A 21,068-nucleotide genomic window follows, 5' to 3' on the forward strand; every position below is an offset into this window, starting at 1 on the left:
TAATACCAAGGTTAAAAGCGCACTAATACATGTATTTAATGAGTAATCTGTACTAAACTGTTATTACAATCTAAATAACTTATCTTAATGAGAGTGCAAGAAATCTGATGTTTTGCCTGGCGCATGGCTGCCGACTGTTGGTTTCGTTGCAATTTTCTAATCATTAAAATGATCCTACAGATATGTCTGAGTGTAAATGATGTACTTCTTGACTGCTTGTGGATATACTGTTGTTAATTCCTAAAATATCAGAGACACTTACAGAGGGCGTGCAAGAGAAGGGGCAATATATTGAGGCACCAGAAATACAGAATTGATTTTTATACGAAATTGTTATTTTTATGCTAAACATTTTGTTATGTACAATGCAATATGTTAACACTAGATATATACTACAAGGAATTACTAATGAAAAATTAAAGGTTCACAATCATTCAAATAGTTAACAATAATACATATTGCATTATGGCAGTTTCAGCTCTAGTAGTTTTGGGAATAGCTTCCCCAATGGCAAACTTTTTGATTTTTGTACTTTGTGTCCTAAAGTTTACATTACACACAAAATGTCAATTTTAAAAAATATTCTTCAATACAAATATCACACTTTTTAATGTGGTGTATTAGCAGCATATTTATTCATTATTTTTGCAGCGCCATAGCTCTGACTGTAAGCATAGCTATGACAACATAAATAACTTGTCCATTCACTTAAGAAAACTTTCAAGTCACAAGTTTTGTTCACATACACACAGTGAAATGTCTAACACCTACTAGACAGGATCCTGGAAAAAATCACTGTTAAATACATTTGAGTTTAGACACTTGGCTCTCAAATGCAGAGACCATATGTTCCGTACAAGGAAATACAGAAAGGTGAAAAACTGTACAACAGATGTGCACAATATAAATTGCAGCAACAATTACTGCAGTTAAGTACGTTTGCTCTCAAATCAGTCCTCGTTTTTTCTTGTAGTCTTCCAAGTTAAGAGATCGCTTAGGCCCCGTGTCCTTTACCATTGTCATTGGTTTAGGAGTGACACTAACTGGGTTGCCTAGAAAAGAGGAAACAAATTAAGTCAACAAGAGAATAAAAAGTAACTTATCTTTGTTACACTACAAAAGGCAATGACAATTAGACATTGATCACATATCAGATATACAACAGATGTAAATCAAACCAACATATGCGACATTGAAAGTTATAAAAGGTGTAAGTATTACACTGGACAACAGTGATTTTGTTGCCAATTAATTGACACTGAAGTTAGGATAACTTTATGGCCCTGAATTAGAATATGTCACTTGTTTTGCTAGACTGGCTTTATTTATTATGGTAATGTACAATATGTAGATAAACAAACAAACAAAAATTCAAAATATTAATTGAAATACATTGTGTACACAGTCAAATGAAAATGAGAAAAACGTATGAAAAGGATCACAAAAATGCAGTTTCATTGTTCATTCAGCATGTAATAAAATAAAAAAACAACTGAAAGGAGAGCCACGCTGAAGATTCTAGCAATAGCCTGCCATCATGCGCTTGTCCTATCTACCTTGATATCGTTCTTCCATCACCTGGAAATCTTGATGGAATCTTCCATCATTTTCCTCGCTGTAGTCACCAAGATTGTCTGGAAATTTATCAAGATGGCTGTGGAGATAGTGAATCTTAATGCTCACATTTGTCCCCAAGCTCTTAAAGTTTCTGAGCATGTTTTGCACCTGTTCCTCATAATTATGTGCTTTGTGGTTACACAAGAAATTCTTGACAACAGAGACAAAACTGCTCCAGGCAGATGCTTCAATGCAACTCATAACTTTAATGAATTCCAAATCATGTATAAGCTTCCAAATTTGGGGACCATCAAATATACCAGCTTTTAATTTTTCATTACTGAGTCCAGGGAATGATTTGCATATATATTTGAAACAGTCACAATTTTTGTCCAATGCTTTCACAAATTGCTTCATTAGACCAAGCTTGATACGAAGTGGTGGAAGAATGATTTGGTCCCTGTCAACTAATGGTTCTTTTAGGATATTAGCTGCTCCTACAGTAAAGCTATCTCTTGATGACCATGAAACTTTTCCCCAGTGATCACGCTTTGCTCTGCTGTCCCAAATGCAAATAATGCAAGGGACTTTTGTATATCCACTTTTCTGTCCAAGCAAAAAGTTAACTATTTTTTAAATTAACACAGATAGGCCATTGGTGTTGACTGTAACGAAGTTTATGGATAATCATCCGGATATTTACGTATTTGAAATTTCACTGAGTGGCCAATTGGAATGGATGTATAGCAGTTACCATTATGCAGCGACACACATTTTAGGCGTCTGGTTGAGCAATCGATAAAATGCCTCCCGTCTTGAGGTTGATATTTTAGTAGTAAACCAGGGATGTCACTGCAGTAAACATGTACATCATCTTGAAATATGGAAATAGATCTTCTCTTGTCCAGTAATTCTTCTCATTTAGTCTGGATGCCAAGAGTCCAGAAGACTGTTTAGAAAGACAGAGGTCTCTTATCAAATCGTTGAGCTCTTCCTGATTGAAGAGCTGATGTCTTGGGGAACTTCCTTTGTATTCAGATTCACTACTACTAGTGTTCCAGCCTTGCAAATCATCATCATCATCATCATCATCATCTGAAGGAAGTAGTTTTGGCAGAGTGGTGAACACTGGTGTAGAAATGTCATCACTTTGTGGCATAGTCCGCCCTGCTGATTCTAAATGGGGATATTCCCACTTATGGTTCTTGTAGTGATTGAAACCTTTTACATTGACAATGCAAAAACAACATTCATTATGGCAGATCTTTGGCTCTCACCACACCATTGGCACTCCGAAGTATAAACTCTTTCATTTACCAATAGGCCACAGTCGTAAAGATTCGACACAGCTTACGCAAACTTTATGAGGAGCCCAACGTTTATCTTGGTCTCCGAGTTTAATCCCAAAATACACAAGATAGGCCTGTTTCACAAAGTCAATGCTGTTCTTCCGTTGTTCTTGCAGAGTGCATTCTCCACAAATATAGCAGAACGCACTCCTTGAAATTCTGAGACAAGAGGGTGTCTCAAATTACTACCACATTCCATAATCTCACCTTCTCCTCTATAACGTGTAACAAAAACAATATTACATTTGTACACACGCAATCACAAAATACAAAATGAATAGGCGTAAAGAATTATTCACAACTGATTTACTGATAATTTAACGATTAAACTCTACACACGAGAGCGAGCCTGTATCTAAGAAACTAGAGCCAATTGGTCAAATCTGTTTTCAGATTCAGCGTACCAAATATACCCAGTATACATTCAAATATTCCTGGCAACAAGAATTTTTATTTATTTATTTTTTTAGCTGCATTATCATTCTAAAGAACTATCACCCCATTAGGCTTGATCACAATTCAACTATAATAACTTATTCCTATGTGAAGTTACAGTTTTTTAGCTACAGAATTTTGTCTGAACTTCCGTTTGCAATAGCAGTTAAAAATAGTGCCTTTAGCATTTCCTATGTTGATCCTGACTGATGCTGCAAGAGTAATTCTACAAATGTATGTTTTATATATGGTGAAAATGCCATGAACATGCATCATTTCATGTGCCACAAAAGCAACTGGATCTATGAACACTGAGGTAAGTACAATAGACATATTTATGCAAAATGAAAATATGATGTTCGGAAGGCGTTGTCACAGAAGTTAAAGAGAATTGATAGTCATGTCACAGTTCTAGGTTGCTTGGTGACATTCCCAATGATATTAAAGTTCACATTAAAACGGGAGGGAGGGAGGGAGGGAGGGGATACTGAACACACTTTAACCTTTTAGAGCTAATTAAAAGTGTTTAGGTTTTCGAGAAATTTGAGCTAAATAAATAATTCAGCAATACCAGGTAATCAGTTAGTGATAATTATACAAAGCATTTGTAAATGAGAGAAAACTTGTTTTTAATAATCTCGTATTCTGTACTTACTATGAAGAGGGACCTCAAGATCAATCTTGATGTCAAAGTCATGGGCAGAGAACAGGTCATCAGTCTTTGAAAGTTTTGAACTTTCCTTTTTCTTCTCAGGTGACTTTTCCTTTTCCTTATTGGCAGGTGCCTCTGATATAGGAGACTGTTCTGCTTCTTGAATCTGCAACAGTTTTATTACCAGTACTCTTACAGTTCTCCCCGAGTCATTCTTTATGATTATTTCAGCAGGCTACAATACTGAACAGCTCTACACAATATATCACGAACACACACACACACACACACACACACACACACACACACACACACACACACACACACACTTGAACTGATAAATTACAGATAGTGTACTGATAAACTAGTACTTGATCAGTTCATAAGAGAGGCCTTAATTAGGCAAAACTTTTAATACTGCCGATAGACATATAAAAATCATAGCTTTCTGAACTATTAGTCCCTTCTTTGTGAAGTATATAAGGTTGGGTTACGAAATTTAAAAAAGAAGGACTGGTCAGTCAGTCTCCAGGAGATCTCATCCTCATAACATGTGGGTTCCTATTATCATTCCCTTTTAACCTTCCCCAACCTATCCCTCTGTCCTCCCTGAGGAATGAACTACTATTTTCAGAAGATAGGATAATTCTGTGTACTGTTATACATGACTATAGACAGGCCTAAAAATGTCACCTCTTTGAAATAAGTACTGGTCTGTTTGACTGTCGTCATGAACTTGGCATCAGTTGTTACCTTTCTCCTTGTAATTCCTGCACCCTCACTGCTGATACCCTTCTACATGAACACACACATTTCTCCTTCACTCTTTTTCTCTGGGGCAATTTTATTTCCATCATATGCTACCACTTTCTAAATTGCAACATATTTATATTTCACTCATTTATCACTACTATTCTCTTCTGCATTGTAATATATTTTGGCCCCTACACCTTTTGCCTACATATGCTCCCCGTATCTCTTAGTGACTGAATACTTCAAACTTAAGGTTTTCTAATGTCCTATCCTACAATGTAATCTGTGAACAAGGGTTCAGCAGGTCTTGCTCAGTTCCTGATGTTAATTTTATAATTTCCTCTGCTTTGATAGATGAAGGAATCTATAATTCTAGAAGTATGTTTCACCTCATTTGTCACCTGTTTCTCTTCTATAGTGTTGCCTTTGCCAGTATTAGTCATATCTCCTTTATTACCAATCTTGCGATGTTCCCTATCCCTATACCTCAATACCTGTCCTCCTCCTGCAAGCATGTCATTGCTAAATACATTTCATCCAATTCAACTTCACCTTTGGCACATCCACTAAATGCCTCACCCTGTAAGTGACCCCCCCCCCCCCCATCTACTAACCAAATTTCCACAATTCCTTTATACTACACTAGCTTCTTTCGCCTGAGAGGTGTCCTGCAGTTTTATAGTTTACAGCTTTCGAGTGAAGTTGGAACATGCAGATTTGGAGTGTGTATCCCGCATTCGTATGAGGCAGCACCATTTACAAATGTCGATAGGTTCATGTTCTCTATCAAGGCACCTGAAGGGTGAAACTACATAGTTTTGTAATCATACAATTGGATAGGTAAAAAAAAAAAAAAAAAAAAAAAAAAAAAAAAAAAAAAAAAAAAAAAAAAAAAAAAAAAAAAAAGAATAATAATAATAATAACAACAATCTACTCACCAAGCGATGGCATGAGAAAAAACACACAAAATATGTACAGAATGTGAAAGCTTTTGTAGCCAGTGACCCCCCCCCCCCGGGTAGAATGGTTGGTTGAAGGGAAAGGAATACGGATAAAGTAAAAGCAATGGTGAAGTTCAGGACTTTCAGAAGAAGCAGCCACTTGCTCCAAAAGCTTCTGTATCCTCTATACATTTTAAGTGTGTTTTTCCTGCCGCCAGTTGGTGAGTAGTTTTTTTATTTATACAATTATATTTTCATTCATAATTTTCACAGATATCTCACCAACTCTCCTTCCTGAAGAATGGACAAATTATTCCGAGAAACTAGGAGTACTGCTTTCAATTTTTTCTATGGTTCTGTAGGCATTATTCAGAGCTGAATCAGTGCTTATAATTGTTCAGTTGGAATACTTTGCAGTTCATCAATTGTTGGAAGCATGGTTGTTTGAGACAGACTTGCAAGTGAAAGGATCTTGCAACTAAGAGGACAGAGCTGAAATGTTGCGGGAAGAGCCTACACAAAAGAACTGTTGGCATGTGGTGATAATATATCAAAATTGATTGGATATTTCAATAATCAGTTTCGGTAAAGATATGGAATAAGCTGTGGCATTACTGGCAGAAATGTTTTGCCATTTGCTGGAACTATGAAAATAAGGATGGCCATGTTGGTACCTGATCTCACCCAGTATCCAGTAACAGTGGCAGTAAGAGTTCACATGTAAGAGTACTTTATATATAAAGTAATTACAGCACAATATTTAATGTCTTACCTTCTTCTCAGTTGGTGCTGGAAGTTTTTCAGGTGGTGGTTCATCTTGTTGACCCTGAACTTTGAAGACCATGCGAGGCTTCGTATGGCGTCGTGTGAAAGGGTCTTCTATAACTTTTCCTTTATTGGCTCTAACTTCTTCCTGGGGAGAGAAAATATTACAATAAAGACATACTATTTTCATATAACAAAATGAAGTTGTATACAATATGTACAATTACGTAACATAGACACCTAGAAAACGATAGCAGTTCTCACGAGTGTATTCATAAAAGACTTCACATATATTTCGAGGGCCAACCAGAGTCTAATGGGAACTTGTTTCTGTAGTACGTATTTTCCAGGAAGTTCCAAGATGCCAGTCCTGCACAATAAGCAACGAAGCTTCTGTGGTACTTTTACACCAGTATATTAACAGAAAAAATAGCTTTGTGTTGACCTGAGAAATGTACTTGGTTAACTCCATGGCAAAGTAATGGCTGTGAAAGAACAGCCTGTTGGAACTAGCACAGCGAAGTAAGTAGTTCTGAATACGAAATTGCAGAAAAAGCTACACACACACACACACACACACACACACACACACACACATTGAAAGTGGGGTGGGGAAGGGGGAGTGATAGGAGGGTAAAGGTGTAGAGGAGGAAGAAAGAGCACTGTCCAGTGGAGCATACAGCGACTGCCCAGTGGTAGAACAAAGCAACATGTGAAGGCTGTGGGGGAGGGAGACGGGAAGGGAGATCTGGAAAGGAGATCAGCTGAGAAGGGAAAGAGACAGGTGCATGCACTGGCAGAGAATGGTGCAGAATGAGGGTGAGAGGATGTGGATTAGGAGGTGGTGAAAGGACAGAGGGAGCGGAAATGGTTTGATGGAGGCTGTGGGAACAGTAATTTACGGTAAGTTGAGGGCAAGGTAAGACACATGGAATTTCTTGTAATTTCAACTACAGTCTGTGCAGTTCAGAAAGAAGGGGAGGATCCACAGGGCCCTAGCTGTACAGATAACACTGAAATCGAGCATGTTATGTTCAGTTGCATGGTACGCCACAAGGTGGTCCATTTTGCTCATGGTCCAAGTTTGGCAGTAGCCATTCATCCTGGTCGATAGTCACATCAATACAAAAAGATGTGCAACTATTGCAGCACATGTTGTATATAGCTTGGCTGCTTTCACAGGTGACCCAGCCTCTAATGGGGTAGGATAAGCCTGTGACAGGACTGGAACAGTAAGTGCTGGGTGGGCAGACTGGGCCAAGTGATGACATATCCGCAGTGACAAGAACACTCTTGCCCAGTATGCTGAAGGCCTTACAAAGACCATCACAAACAGGCACTAGCCCCCAGGTTGGTTAGTTGGTTTGGGGTATAAAGGGACCAAATTACACGCTCATCAGTCCCTTTTTCCTGATGGAAGCAAAGTTCAAGGTACAAAAACACCCAAAGTACGTTTGAGAAAGTGAAAGCGGAAAACATACACCACAAGGGAAAGAAGAAGAAGGTATTAAAACCATAAAGCAGATGGTTTGAGCTGGCTGATCACACTAATAAAAGAGGATGAGCCAGCCACTCTGCAACACATCAAAATGTCCACCCCAAAAAGACAAGGCGAGATGAACACATGTAGGGAAAAACACGACCAACAAGACAAACAAGTGCAAAGAAAGTAAGACAGAGTTAAAATGGAGGGAGGGTGGCGGCCTCCTAGAGATAGCTAAATGCCCATGCTTAGATGGTATGATTATTTTTTTTAAAAAACACCTCACGAATAAAACTTAAAACTTAATCTGCTGTTGAGGCACTGTCGCCCAACACCAAAGGTAAGATACTGGGTAATGGCCAATGCAGAGCCAGGAGAGAACCACAGAGTCCCTGCGAGAGGCCCGCATGGAGGTCTTCCACAAATTCATAGTTTCCTTAATGGAACACAGTTTGTTGCATGTACTGAGATTATGCCATTCCGTCTCCCAAAGATGAAAAACCTTGTGGCGTAATAGCAATCGCATGTCAGTTATGAGGATGGCGATCTTCAGAGGTGGTTTCCGTGTAGCCTGTTTGGTCAGCCGGTCAGCAAGTTCATTTCCTGGGATTCCAAAGTGGCCTGGGGTCCACACAAACACCACAGAATGACTGGACCGTTCCAGGTCATAGATGGACTCTTGGATGGTCACTACCAAAGGATGGTGAGGGGTAGCACTGGTTGATAGCTTGTAGGCTGCTCAAGGAGTCAGTAAAGAGAGGAAACGAGTCGCCAGGGCATGAGCGGATGCGCTCAAAGACCATGAGAAATGGCTGCTAGCTCTGCAATGAAAACACTGCAGCCATCTGGCAAGGACTGCTGTTCAATATGTCCTCCATGAACATACGCAAAGCTAACTTTACCTTCAGCCATCGAGCTGTCAGTGTAAACCACTTCATGGCCCGGTACATGTCAAGAATCGAGAGGAAGTGACAGTGAAGAGCCGTAGAGTTAACCGAGTCCTTAGGACCATGTGAAAGGGCCAGGCGAAGCATTCGCCTACGTGTACACCATGGAGGTGTACGTGAATGGACCTCGAGTATAGGTGGTAAACGCAAGGACTCCACTACAGAAAGAAGAGATTGGATGCAAACCACAATCTTAAGCCCTCACCTGGGCCTCCGATGTGGGAGATGAACCGCTGTGGGTGAGAAAAGGAAACGGTAATTCGGATGCTCAAGAGAACTACGAATGTGTGCTACGTAAATGGCGAGCAGTTGTGCACGCCCAACCTTCAATGGAGGGACTCAGGCCTACACCAGGATGTTGGCTGCCGGACTCGTCCTAAAACCTTCTATTGCCAGTCGAACGCCACAGTGGTGCACTGGGTCGAATATACACAAAGATGAGGGCACCGCTGAACCATAAACCAGACTCCCATAGTCATGCCGGGATTGAACATGGGCTCTGTAGAGCTGGAGCAGTGTAGAGCGATGTGCACCCCAGTTGGTGTTGCTCAGGCAGCGGAGGGCATTGAGGTGCTGCCAGCACTTCTGCTTCAGATGACAAGAATGAGGAAGCCACGTCCATTGGGCGTTGAAAACCAGTCCTAAGAATCGATATGTCTCCTCTACAGTGAGTGGATCGTCATTAAGGTAAAGTTCTGGTTCTGGATGAACGGTACAATGCCAACAGAAGTGCATGACACACTACTTCACAGTTGGAAACGAAGCTATGGGCTAGAGCCCATGACTGCGCCTTGTGGAGGCTCCCTGCAGGCGCCGCTCAGGAACACCACTACTGGAGGAGCAGTACGAAATGTAGAAGTTGTCTGCATACAGAGAAGGTGAGACGGACGGCCTGACGGCTGCTGCTAGACGGTTAATGGCCACTACAAATAGAGACACACACAATATAGAGCCCTGCGGGACCCCATTCTCTTGGATATGGGGGGAACTATGGGAGGCACCAATGTGGACACAGAAAGTACAGAGCGATAGGAAATTTTGGATAAAAATAGAAAGCAGGCCCCAGAGACCCCACTCATATAATGTGGCAAGGATATGATGTCGTCAAGTTGTGTCGTAAGCTATTCGTAAATCAAAAAAGATGGCAACCAGGTGTTGGCATCTGGAAAAGGCTGTTCAGGTGGTAGACTCAAGGGAAATGAGAAGGTAGAAAGGAGTCCCCGTCCATTCTGCTACAGACTAAATACCGAGGTGAACATGGCTCTCTTCTTTCTGTAGCCATTAATTCCTCCCAAGGTGTAGCGAGGGATGGAAACAATTTAGGGTTGTATCTGTCGGCACTGTATACTCGATATTGCCCTTCTTAGAGACTGCTGGCACCATACGGTCAACAGCAAGAGATGACTCAGTCTGCTTCATTGTGGGTCATCCGCCCTGATGCCACCCACTCCGATCAGGGGCTGCCCCCCACAGGCGCTTCCCGCCACAACAAAGGCCACCTAGCACGATGGCTGTTGCCAGGAGTCCAGATGCCCCAGGAAGAAAGGCACCTACTCCTTGGCATATGTGGGGAGTTTACAACTCAGGCATCAGCAGAGCGATCCCTGTGTTGTCAGGAGGCTACCACCAAATGGGTACATGACTACTCCACCATAGTGGACAGGCTACCGTGCTGGATATTGGGCACAGAGAAATCCAATATTGTCATGGGGGCGAAAGAGGACAGGAGACAACGGACAAAGATGACATATCCTGGAAAGTTTCCTTGCCCAAATAGTTGAATTGCAGGTGGAGATGCAAAGCCATGACAAGAGGTTCAGGAGATCAAATCTAAGAGCACTACGGATATATCATGCACCACATAAGGCGTCCTTCCCCATATGGCTCGCGCTTCTGTAGAATTGGAAAGTGGCAGGTCAAACCATAAAATGGGACCTGAACTTATAGGGCCAAAAAAGTGAGAGACCCCTTTTAGTCGCCTCTTATGACAGGCAGGAAAACCTCGGGCCTATTCCAACCCCCAGACCTGCAGGGAGCACCTAGCCTGCAAAAAAGTTTCATCTGCCATACGCCTTTACACAACCAATCCTCCCAGCAGCTCCAAGAACCAGCAACAAAGGTACACCCCATCCAACACCCAACACCACCCCAGCATGCAACAACTGAACCGAATCCATTGTCAGGGCTTTGATGATTTATCATCACACTCTGCAAGAGGGACAACCTATTCAATATCCCTACCACCCCACCTAATGTGGTTTTCCATCACACACCCAACTTCCACAACATCCCAGTCAAGCAATATGCCACTCCAAAACCTAAACCCTTGCCACTGGGAACATGTCCCAGTGGAAGCCCCAGGTTCAAGATCTGCCCTATTCACCTACCTCACTCCAGATTGCTGCTTTTGTTCAACCCAACAGTTGCCTTCTGGCTGTAGGGGTCAGATATAGTAGGCATATGTGCATGAGATATGCTTGCTTGTGTGAATGTTTAATAGTCTTTTCATCGTGACTGTCTGCAACTCCATGTGTCATCTGTGCAGCGAGTAGCAATCTGTCCTTTTTATAATATTGTTGATATTCCATCTTGGAGTTTCCATTGCTTAAGTAAAGAAAATGGTTTGTTACAAATGTGATACTGATATAGATTTTATGCAAATACTGTGTTATACAAAGGGAACAAAGTAACAATGATGGAAAGTGCAGGATGGAATAATAATATGGAAAAGACAGATTGCTATTCACCATGTAGAGAAGGCATTGAGATGCAGACAGGCACAAAGAAAGAGACTGCTAAAATATTAAAGCTTTTTGCAGCAGCAGCAGCAGCGCGCACGCACATGACTGCATCTGACGGAGCACTGATCTCCTGTGGTGAGGGTAAGGAGGCAACACATGACAGGAAGGGAAAGGGATAGAACAGTATGGGTAAGGAAAATGCTAGTGCTGCCTGTCTGGTGTGCAAAAATTAAGTGGGGATACAACAGGGCTGTTAAATGCAGTGTTGGGGTGTTTGGGTGGGTAGCTGGCAGAAAGTGGGGCAGGGATTTAATGCTGTTATATGCTTCATGTTCAATGGTGAATTTGATATTTTGCTCAGATTTGCTGCTAATGTGTCAATTTTCTCACTCTGTCATTCAAACACTTTTTAAAGTTGATGTTTTTGCCAATGGCAAGACTATTAATTTTGAAAAAATGGTTGTTCTAAGTGGTTTACATAAGTAAGTGTGTGTTCACAGACCTCCGCCATACCCAGTTTCTTGTGTTATAAGTAAATTATTCCTAATTATATTTACAGTGCCCTCTAATGGGATTTTGGTGTAGATGTTTACAATGTCAAGAAATGTAAATCTCGCTATCAGTGGAATTTGCACATCTTTAAATATGTCCATGGGTTCATATGTGTTCTTAATGAAGAAAATGCTTTCACAAGTATACTGGGTGTTAAGACAAGCTAGAACTTGTTTCATCTATGTGAAAGGCTGTTCCTAGAATACATGTAATTCAAGAGACATCACCTTAAAGTTCCAATTCCAAATGCATTAAACCAACATTAACATGACTTGTTTGTATGTTCTCCCTACCTGCTTTGCATGTTCAAATTTGGCAATGTTTTTCAGTGCCGGCAACTGGGCACATCATACGCTATCATAGAAATGACTCATTTGACAAGCGGAAGTACAGCGAAGTACTGTAGTTCGTAAAAAGGCTGGCGATAGCTTCGATGACTTGCAACCTATCAACAAGTGCCAATCGGAGGCAGTAGTTATGTAATGGCCACAAAAACTATAAACCAAGTGTAACTCAGTAGCTGGTCTCTGTTCGTACATGGTACAGCGAGACTTTGGTGTTTGATTAACTCTTAGTGTGTGATTTCCTTTTTGTGTTCAAAAGATTATTGATACGCCATGGATGGATAAGAAGATAGTGAGGCAGTTCACTAATGAAGGAAAGTGGAACATTATTCAGGAAATAGAAGAAAATCCACAGATGAAGTGTGTTGATATTGCACAAAAACTGTACATTTCTCCACTGACATTAAACACAATAGTAAGCAAGCGAAAAGTAAATGAAGCTGCATGCCTGGAAGGTGGAAACAGTAAAAGAAAACATGTGCACAATGGTCAATTTCCAGAACTGGAAAGTTTCCCACTGAAGTGGTTTAAGCAAGCTCACACAACAAACATTCCAGTTGATGGAACTGTGGTTCATGCTACATATTTGGCACAAAAGTTGGGACTCTTTAAGATTTCAAGGCATCCAGTGATTGGATCAAAATGTTTAAGAGCCGACAATGTAGTACATGAATATGTTTGAAGTGAGACTGGAAGCGTGAATATTGAAACTGTTGTCATGAAAAAAATCACTGAGAGGTAAAGTCCTAATGCTATTTTTAATGCAGACAAAGCAGGCCTATTTTTTCACCTTCTGTGTCCCAAGACATTGATTTCAGAGGAGAGAAATTCAGCAAAGAGAGACTGACTGTTCTATTGTGTTGCAATGCAAGTAGAACAGAAAATTGGGTGCCCCTAGCAATTGGCAAAGTGATAAGTCCACGACGTTTCAAAAATGTGCAGACATTGCCACGCAAATACACATCTAATACGAAAGCATGGGCAACTACAAATACATCTGAGGAATATCTGTGCACTTGGTATGCAGGATTGGGTGTCCGAAACAGGGAAATCACCCCCTCTATTGACAAAATGCAGCACATTCTCAACATACAATGTATCTTTGTAATATAAATGTAGTGTTTTTCCTGCCAATGTACAAGCCATCTTCACCCACTATCGAGGCATTACAAAATTCCTGAAACAAAAATACAGTAAAATTCTTGTATGGAAGAGGCTGTTTTGTTTTCAAAGTACAACAAAAAGAGCGATGATCCTGGATGCTATGCAATTTGTGAGAAATGCATGGAATTCCATGCAAGAAAGCACAATATCATGCTGTTTTCAGACGGCTGGCTTTAATTGGATATTGACACTTACTGGAGAGATCATGCCAGAAAACAACAAAATCACAGAAGACATCACCTCACAAAACAATGAAATTGCGATTGAACAATGGCAGCAGATAATGGGGCAAGATGAAAATTCTGTATGCCGTAGCTTCAGCGATTACGGTGAGTGTGACAGGTGGGAAGGAGGGAAATAAAAATACTGAGCGAACGTACGAAATAGAGGGCTGTCTAGTGCTGGAATGGGACCAGGGAAGGGTCTAGATGGGAAGGACAAGGATTAATGAAGGTTCCCGTAGCTCTCCGGGTCTTAACCTTCGTTAGCCATTGTCCTTACCCTTCTAGCCCCTTCTATGGTCCCATTCCAGCATTACACAGCCCTCCATTCCACCAATGCACCTGTCTTCTTACTTCCCTCCATTTCTGCTACCCCCTCCCCTGCCCTACATCTAACCTCCTAATTGCACCTAGCTGCCCACCCTCTCTCCACATCGTTCCTGCACTCCCACCCTCCACCCCTACCTTGCCTTCCCTCTTCCTCCCCAGCCCAGCCTCCTACTACCTCTACCACCCAATTGCCTCTCCCATCATGCACAGCTGCTTGCTGTCTGGCTTCAGCTACCAGAGACGGTCGTGTGTGTGAGTTGCATTTCTGCAAGTGTGTGTGTGTGTGTGTGTGTGTGTGTGTGTGTGTGTGTGGTGTTTTTTTTTTTTTTTTTTTTTTTTTGGTGGGGTTTAAGGGCACTCAACTGCTGAGGTCATTACCGCCCAGTCACTGTTGTTAGAGCACATGGAATCTAGTAAAACTCAAGGGGATGGGGGGGGGGGGGGGACACCAGAAGGACCTGACAAAGATGCAGATAAAATAAGTAAAAAGGTTAGATGTCTTTGGTCAAGCCAGTTAAAGTTATAAAACGCAGAATACGAGCAGCTGCTCGAGCGTCATCAGCTAAAACATCTGGTAAAGTAGATGGCAGGGACAGGACAACACGAAATTGACTAAAACGGGGACACGACAATAAAACATGGCGCACTGTTAATGCCTGACCACAAGGGCACTGCGGGGCTGGGTCAACGGAGAGCAGGTAGCGGTGGCTAAACCGGCAATGCCCAATCCGCAACCTGGTCAAAAGGACCTCCTCTCGCCGAGATGGTCGGGAGGAGGTTGTCCAAGCAGTTGGGAGCGGTTTTACTGCCCGGAGCTTGTTTCCTTGGAGGGATGACCAAGCATCCCACCACGACGACACAAGCCTCTTACATACATCCCCACGAACGTCAGACGACGGGACACAATGGGAGGCTGGCCGAGGCAGGAGGACTGCAGCCTTGGCTGCAACATCCGCAGCCTCATTCCCAGGCCTGCTGTATCCGTTGAATCAAGGGATGGACCGGATAGGGAGCTCCAAGGCTCTGAAGAGCACTGAGTGACTCAGAGCAGAGTACATACGATGAATGGCGGTGGCGCCGGCATACTGAACGGCCTGATGGAGAGCAAAAAGCTCGGCCGTAAAGCTCGAATATTGGTCGAGGAGCCGGTATTTAAAGGTGGCGGCCCCGACGACAAAGGCACAGCCGACACCATCGTCAGTTTTGGAGCCATCGGTGTAAATAAAGGTGTGACTGGCAAGTCTAGCACGAAGTTCGACAAACCGTGAGCAATACACTGCAGCCGGAGTACCCTCCTTCGGGAGTGAGCTGAGGTCGAGATAAATATGAACCGGAGCCTGGAGCCAAGGTGGTGTCGGGCTCTCACCCTCTCTGAAGGTGGTAGGTGGGCAAAATCCAATTGTCGAAGCAGGCGACGGAAGCGGACTCCGGGGGGCAGCAGGGCAGAGACATACAACCCGTACTGACGGTCGAGAGAATCGGCAAGGAAGGACTGGTAAGCGGGGTGGTCGGGCATAGACAACAGCCGGCAGGCATACCGACACAGCAGTACGTCGCGCCGGTAGGTCAATGGTAATTCGGCAGCTTCAGCATAAAGACTCTCGACAGGACTAGTGTAGAAGGCTCCGGTTGCAAGACGTATCCCCCGATGGTGGATGGAGTTAAGCCGGGGTAAGAGGGATGGCCGAGCGGGCGAGTAGACGAAGCTCCCATAATCCAGCTTCGATCGGACTATGGACCGATACAAGCGAAGCAGGACAGTGCGATCCGCTCCCCAAGATGAACCGCTAAGAACTCTGAGGACATTAAGGGAATGTGTACAACGGGCCGCCAAATTAGAGACATGTGGAGACCAACACAGTTTCCTGTCCAACGTGAGCCCTAGAAACTTAGTTGTTTCCACGAATGGGAGTACAACGGGACCGAGGTGTAAGGATGGCGGAAGGAACGCTTTATATCGCCAAAAGTTGATACAAACCGTCTTCTCTTCAGAGAACCGGAAGCCATTTGCCACGCTCCATGAGTAGAGGCTGTCTAGACAACGCTGAAGGCAGCGCTCCAGGAGGCATGTTCTCTGGGCACTGCAGTAGATCGCGAAGTCATCGACAAAGAGAGAGCCTGAGACATTAGGTGGAATGCAATCCATAATTGGATTGATCGCGATGGCATAAAGGGCTACGGTCAAGACAGAGTCCTGAGGCACTCCGTTCTCCTGGAGGAAGACATCGGACAATACGGAACCCACACGTACCCTAAACTTTCGATCCGTTAAAAAGGAATCAATAAAAAGAGGCAGGCGACCGCGTAGGCCCCACCTGGTATCATAAGCCTTCTCCAAATCGAAGAACATGGCTACCGTTTGGCGCCTTCACAAAAAGTTGTTTATGATGAATGTCGACAAGGTCACAAGGTGGTCAACAGCGGAGCGGCGGCGACGAAAGCCGCATTGGACATTAGTAAGTAGCCGTCGAGATTCAAGAATCCAGACTAACCGAGCATTAACCATGCGCTCCATCACCTTACAGACAAAGCTTGTAAGAGAAATGGGGTGGTAACTAGAAGGAAGGTGTCTATCCTTCCCGGGTTTGGGTATAGGAACGACGGCGTCACGCCAACGCATGGGGACCTGACCTTCGGTCCAGACGCGATTGTAGGTACGAAGAAGGAAGCTTTTGCCTGCCGGAGAAAGGTGTGCCAGCATCTGAACGTGAATGGCATCTGGCCCCAGAGCAGAGGACCGGGACAGTGCAAGCGCACGTTCGAGTTCCCGCATAGTAAAGGGGGCATTATAAGTTTCCAGATTCAGCGAGTGGAAGGAAGGTCACCGAGCCTCTTCTGCCTCTTTCCTGCGAAGGAAGGCAGGGTGGTAATGGGCGGAGCGTGAAACCTCCGCGAAAAAGCGGCCAAAGGTGTTGGAGACAGCCACAGGATCAACAAGGACCTCATTACCTGAGGTCAGGCCAGGTACCGAGGAGTGGGCCTTAAAGTCCGACAGCCGGCACAGGCCACCCCAAACGACTGAAGAGGGAGTAAAACTGTTAAAGGAGCTGGTGAAAGAGGCCCAACAAGCTTTTTTGCTGTCTTTGATGACTCTACGGCATTGCGCTCGGAGTCGTTTGTATTCAATACAATTCGCCAACGTAGGATGGCGGTGAAAGGTGCGTAAAGCACATCGTCGAGCACGGATAGCGTCCCTGCAAGCCTCATTCCACCAGGGGACGGAAACGCGACGTGAAGAAGAGGTAGTACGAGGAATGGAACGTTCGGCAGCATTGATGATAACAGCCGTGAGGTATTCGACCTGACTGTCACAACTGAGAAAATCGTGGTCAGGAAAGGTCACCAAGGAGGAGTAAAGTCCCCAGTCAGCTTTCGGTATGTTCCAGCTCGAAGGACGTGGGGATGGGGTGTGGTGCAGGAGACGAACGACACAGGGGAAGTGGTCGCTCGAATAGGTGTCAGAAAGGACATACCACTCGAATCGACGGGCAAGAGTGGTAGAACAGATCGAGAGGTCCAAGTGGGAGTAGGTATGAGTTGAGTCTGAGAGGAAAGTCGGGGCACCGGTATTGAGGCAGACAAGATTGAGATGGTTGAAGACATCCGCCAAGAGTGAGCCTCTTTGACAGGATGCAGGAGAGCCCCAAAGGGGATGATGGGCATTGAAGTCGCCAAACAATAAAAACGGCGGGGGAAGCTGAACGATCAGGTGCATCATGTCAGCCCGACTAACAGCAGATGACGGTGGAGTGTAGATGGTACAAACTGAAAAAGTAAAAGCAGAAAGAGTAATGCGAACAGCTATTGCTTGGAGTGGGGTGGTCGATGGGATGGTAATAGACATTGTCTCGAACGAGCAACATGACCCCACCATGAGCTGGGATACCGTCCACAGGGGTGAGGTCATACCGCTCCGAGGTATAGTGGGTAAAGGCAATATGGTCAGTCGGGCGCAACTTGGTTTCCTGGAGACCAAGGACGAGCGGACAGTGCAGGCGGAGGAGCAGTTGTAATTCTTCCCGATTAGATCGAATACCTCTTATGTTCCAATGAAACAAGACCATCGCTAGTCAAAAAGTTGGGGGAACGAGACGGGGGAAGAGGTGGTCACCTCGACGGCCGCGGAGGGCCAGGTTGCGAGGGAACAACGCTACAACCGACGGGAGGCGGATCCGGTTCCATCAAGTTGTTGCCAGCTGCGGCCGCTGTCCCTGGTTGTGTAGGAGGGGCAGCATCATTTGCCGACGAGAGGCCAGCTGAGCGCCTGGCAGCAGAGCGTCCCGGCGAAACTGAGGACGGCCGGGAGCAGCGACTCACGGATGGAGCGTCAGACGAAACGCGCCGGGTTGGAGAGGGGAATAGAGACTTCTTCTTTGAGGCCTTCTTAGAAGGCCGAGGAGGCACAGGGATGGTGGGCTGGACCCGAAGAAGGTCCTCACGCGCGGGGTCCGTTTTGGAACGCCGGACCTCGGAAGCTCCCGATGGACGCCTGAGAAGAGGATCGCTTCTCAGGTGGCGGGGGAGAGGAGGAAGGGTGGACCCTGGGACAGAGGGGGCGGGGGCCACGGGGGAGGAGGATTTGGAAGGGAGGGATTTGGGAGGCGGAGGCAGAGCCCCATGATGGGCGGAGGAGGCGGAGGGGGGACAGGATAGGGGTGAGGATACCGCGGAAGGAGTGGACACAACTGAGGCAAAAGAAGTGGTCAACGGCACGGGATGGAGGTGGTCATACTTCTTCCTGGCCTCAGAATAAGAGAGCCGATCCAAAGTTTTGAGTTCTTGTATCTTCTTCTCCTTCTGATATGCGGGGCAGTCTGAGGATCTAGGCGAGTGGAGGCCAGGGCAATTAATGCACCGAGGTGGTGGGGTGCATGTATGTTCCTCAGGAAGAGGACGTCCGCAATCGCCACAAAGGGGCTCAGCCTCACACCGTGACGACATGTGCCCAAAGCGCAAACACCGAAAACAGCGCATAGGAGGCGGGACGTAAGGTCGCACGTCGCACCGGTAGCACATCACCTTTACCTTCTCCGGGAGAACGTCCCCCTCGAAGGCGAGGATAAAGGCCCCGGTGTCGATGCGACGGTCTTTGGGGCCGCGCTGGACTCGCCGGACGAAATGCACGCCTCGGCGCTCCAGGTTGGCCCTGAGCTCCTCATCAGATTGTAGCAGGAGGTCACGATGAAAAATAACCCCCTGCGTCCTATTTAGTGCCAGATGCGGGACAATGGACACTGGGATGTCCCCTAGGTGGTCGCACGCCTGGAGCACTGCCGACTGTGTGGCGGAGGTGGTCTTGATAAGAACGGACCCTGAACGCATCTTGCTGAGAGCCTCAATTTCCCCGAAGACGTCCTCAATGTGCTGAACAAAGAACATGGGCCTGGAGGTGGCGAACGTCCCCCCATCGGTTCGAGAACAGACCAAATAGCGGGGGAAGTACTTCGCCCCAAGCCGGCGGGCCTGTCCCTCCTCCCAGGGAGTGGCCAAGGGGGAAAGGGCAGGAGAACCAGAACTAGAAACGGTACCTTTTCTTTTGAAAGACTCGGCCGCAGAGCGACCTGATACATGTTGACGTTTCATCTGCGAAACGTCCGCCCCGATACCACCCACTCCGACCAGGGGCTCTCCCCACGGGCGCCACCCAGCCTCAGCAAGGGCCACCTGGCAGGATGACCGTTGCCGGGAGTCCTGATGCCCCAAGGAGACGGGCATCTACTCCTTGGCCGACGTGGGGAGGGTGCAGCTCAGGTATCGGCAGTACGATCCCTGTGTTGTCAGGGGGCTACAACCTAGAGGGTACATGACGACCCCACCACAACGGGCTGGCTACCGTGCTGGATTTCTGGTGCCATGGAAAGTCCATCATGATCGCTGGTGCAGATGGGGATGCACTATGGGCGTAACTTGTACAACCCATCAAGCGTTTAGGCCCAATTTGAGGAATAGCGGACATGGTTACAACGCCGGTACAATGCTGAGTGCCAAGGTCTTAGTGCACTTAGGACCAGTGGTACACCACGTAAGGTGTCCTTCCCCAAAAGGCTCGTACTTCTGTAGAATTTTGAAAAATGGAGGTCAAACCCCAAGGGGGACCATCACATGGAAGGCCGAAACGGTTGAAACTCCTTTTAGTCGCCTCTTACGACAGGCAGGAATACCTCGGGCCTATTCTTACCCCGGACCCGCAGGTGTGTGTGTGTGTGTGTGTGTGTGTGTGTGTGTATTTCTGACAAAGGCCTCTTTGGCCATAAGCTCACTTTCCGACAGTGTTTTTCGTGTGCGTATCTCTGACTCAGTATCTCTGTTATATGGTGAGTAGCAACTATCCTTTTCATAATATTGTTATTTTCTGTTGAAAAACCTTGCTGAAAAACAAAGTGGTATTTTGTTAGTACTTTATTTTTACACAAATATGAAGCTATTCTTTAATACTTTCCTTTTCAAAAAGTTTTGGACAAATCTGTCAGAAGTGAGATTGGGCAGTAGTCGGCATAGAACTATCCCCCTTCTTATGCAATGCTTTAAAATAGCATATTTCAATCTATTAGGAAAAATTGCCCTGCTTTAGTGAGCTATTTCATATGTGACAGAGTCCTACTGTCTGTCAGGAATAAGCTTTTTGTACTTTGTTGGAGAGGCCATCAATTCCAAGCAACCTTTTACTTTTGTGACAGTTTATTATTTTCCTAACTTCAAAAGGAGAGGTGGGTAGAATTTCAGTTTTATAAAATTGCATATGTATTGCCTCTTCCATATATAGCTTTGCCTTTTCTAATGAAAATCGGGATCCTACTTTCTCCACAACACTCAAAAATTTATTACTAAAAATA

At 44.9% G+C, this 21,068-nt stretch overlaps 1 protein-coding gene across 1 annotated transcript in view; it reads right to left on the bottom strand.

Annotated features, from left to right (window-relative positions):
- Positions 1-306: 306 nt before the first annotated feature.
- LOC124774914 (RNA polymerase-associated protein RTF1 homolog) overlaps positions 307-21,068 on the bottom strand; it is a 127,931-nt gene continuing 107,169 nt past the window's right edge. The window contains exons 12-14 of the mRNA XM_047249589.1: positions 6,461-6,601; positions 3,997-4,159; positions 307-1,052 (exon numbers count right to left, since the gene is read on the bottom strand). Coding sequence (XP_047105545.1) covers positions 946-1,052; positions 3,997-4,159; positions 6,461-6,601 — 411 coding nt within the window. The 3' untranslated portion in view covers positions 307-945. The remainder of the gene's footprint in view (positions 1,053-3,996; positions 4,160-6,460; positions 6,602-21,068) is intronic.

Source organism: Schistocerca piceifrons, chromosome 2 (genome assembly GCF_021461385.2).
Source record: "Schistocerca piceifrons isolate TAMUIC-IGC-003096 chromosome 2, iqSchPice1.1, whole genome shotgun sequence".
Taxonomy (NCBI): domain Eukaryota; kingdom Metazoa; phylum Arthropoda; class Insecta; order Orthoptera; family Acrididae; genus Schistocerca; species Schistocerca piceifrons.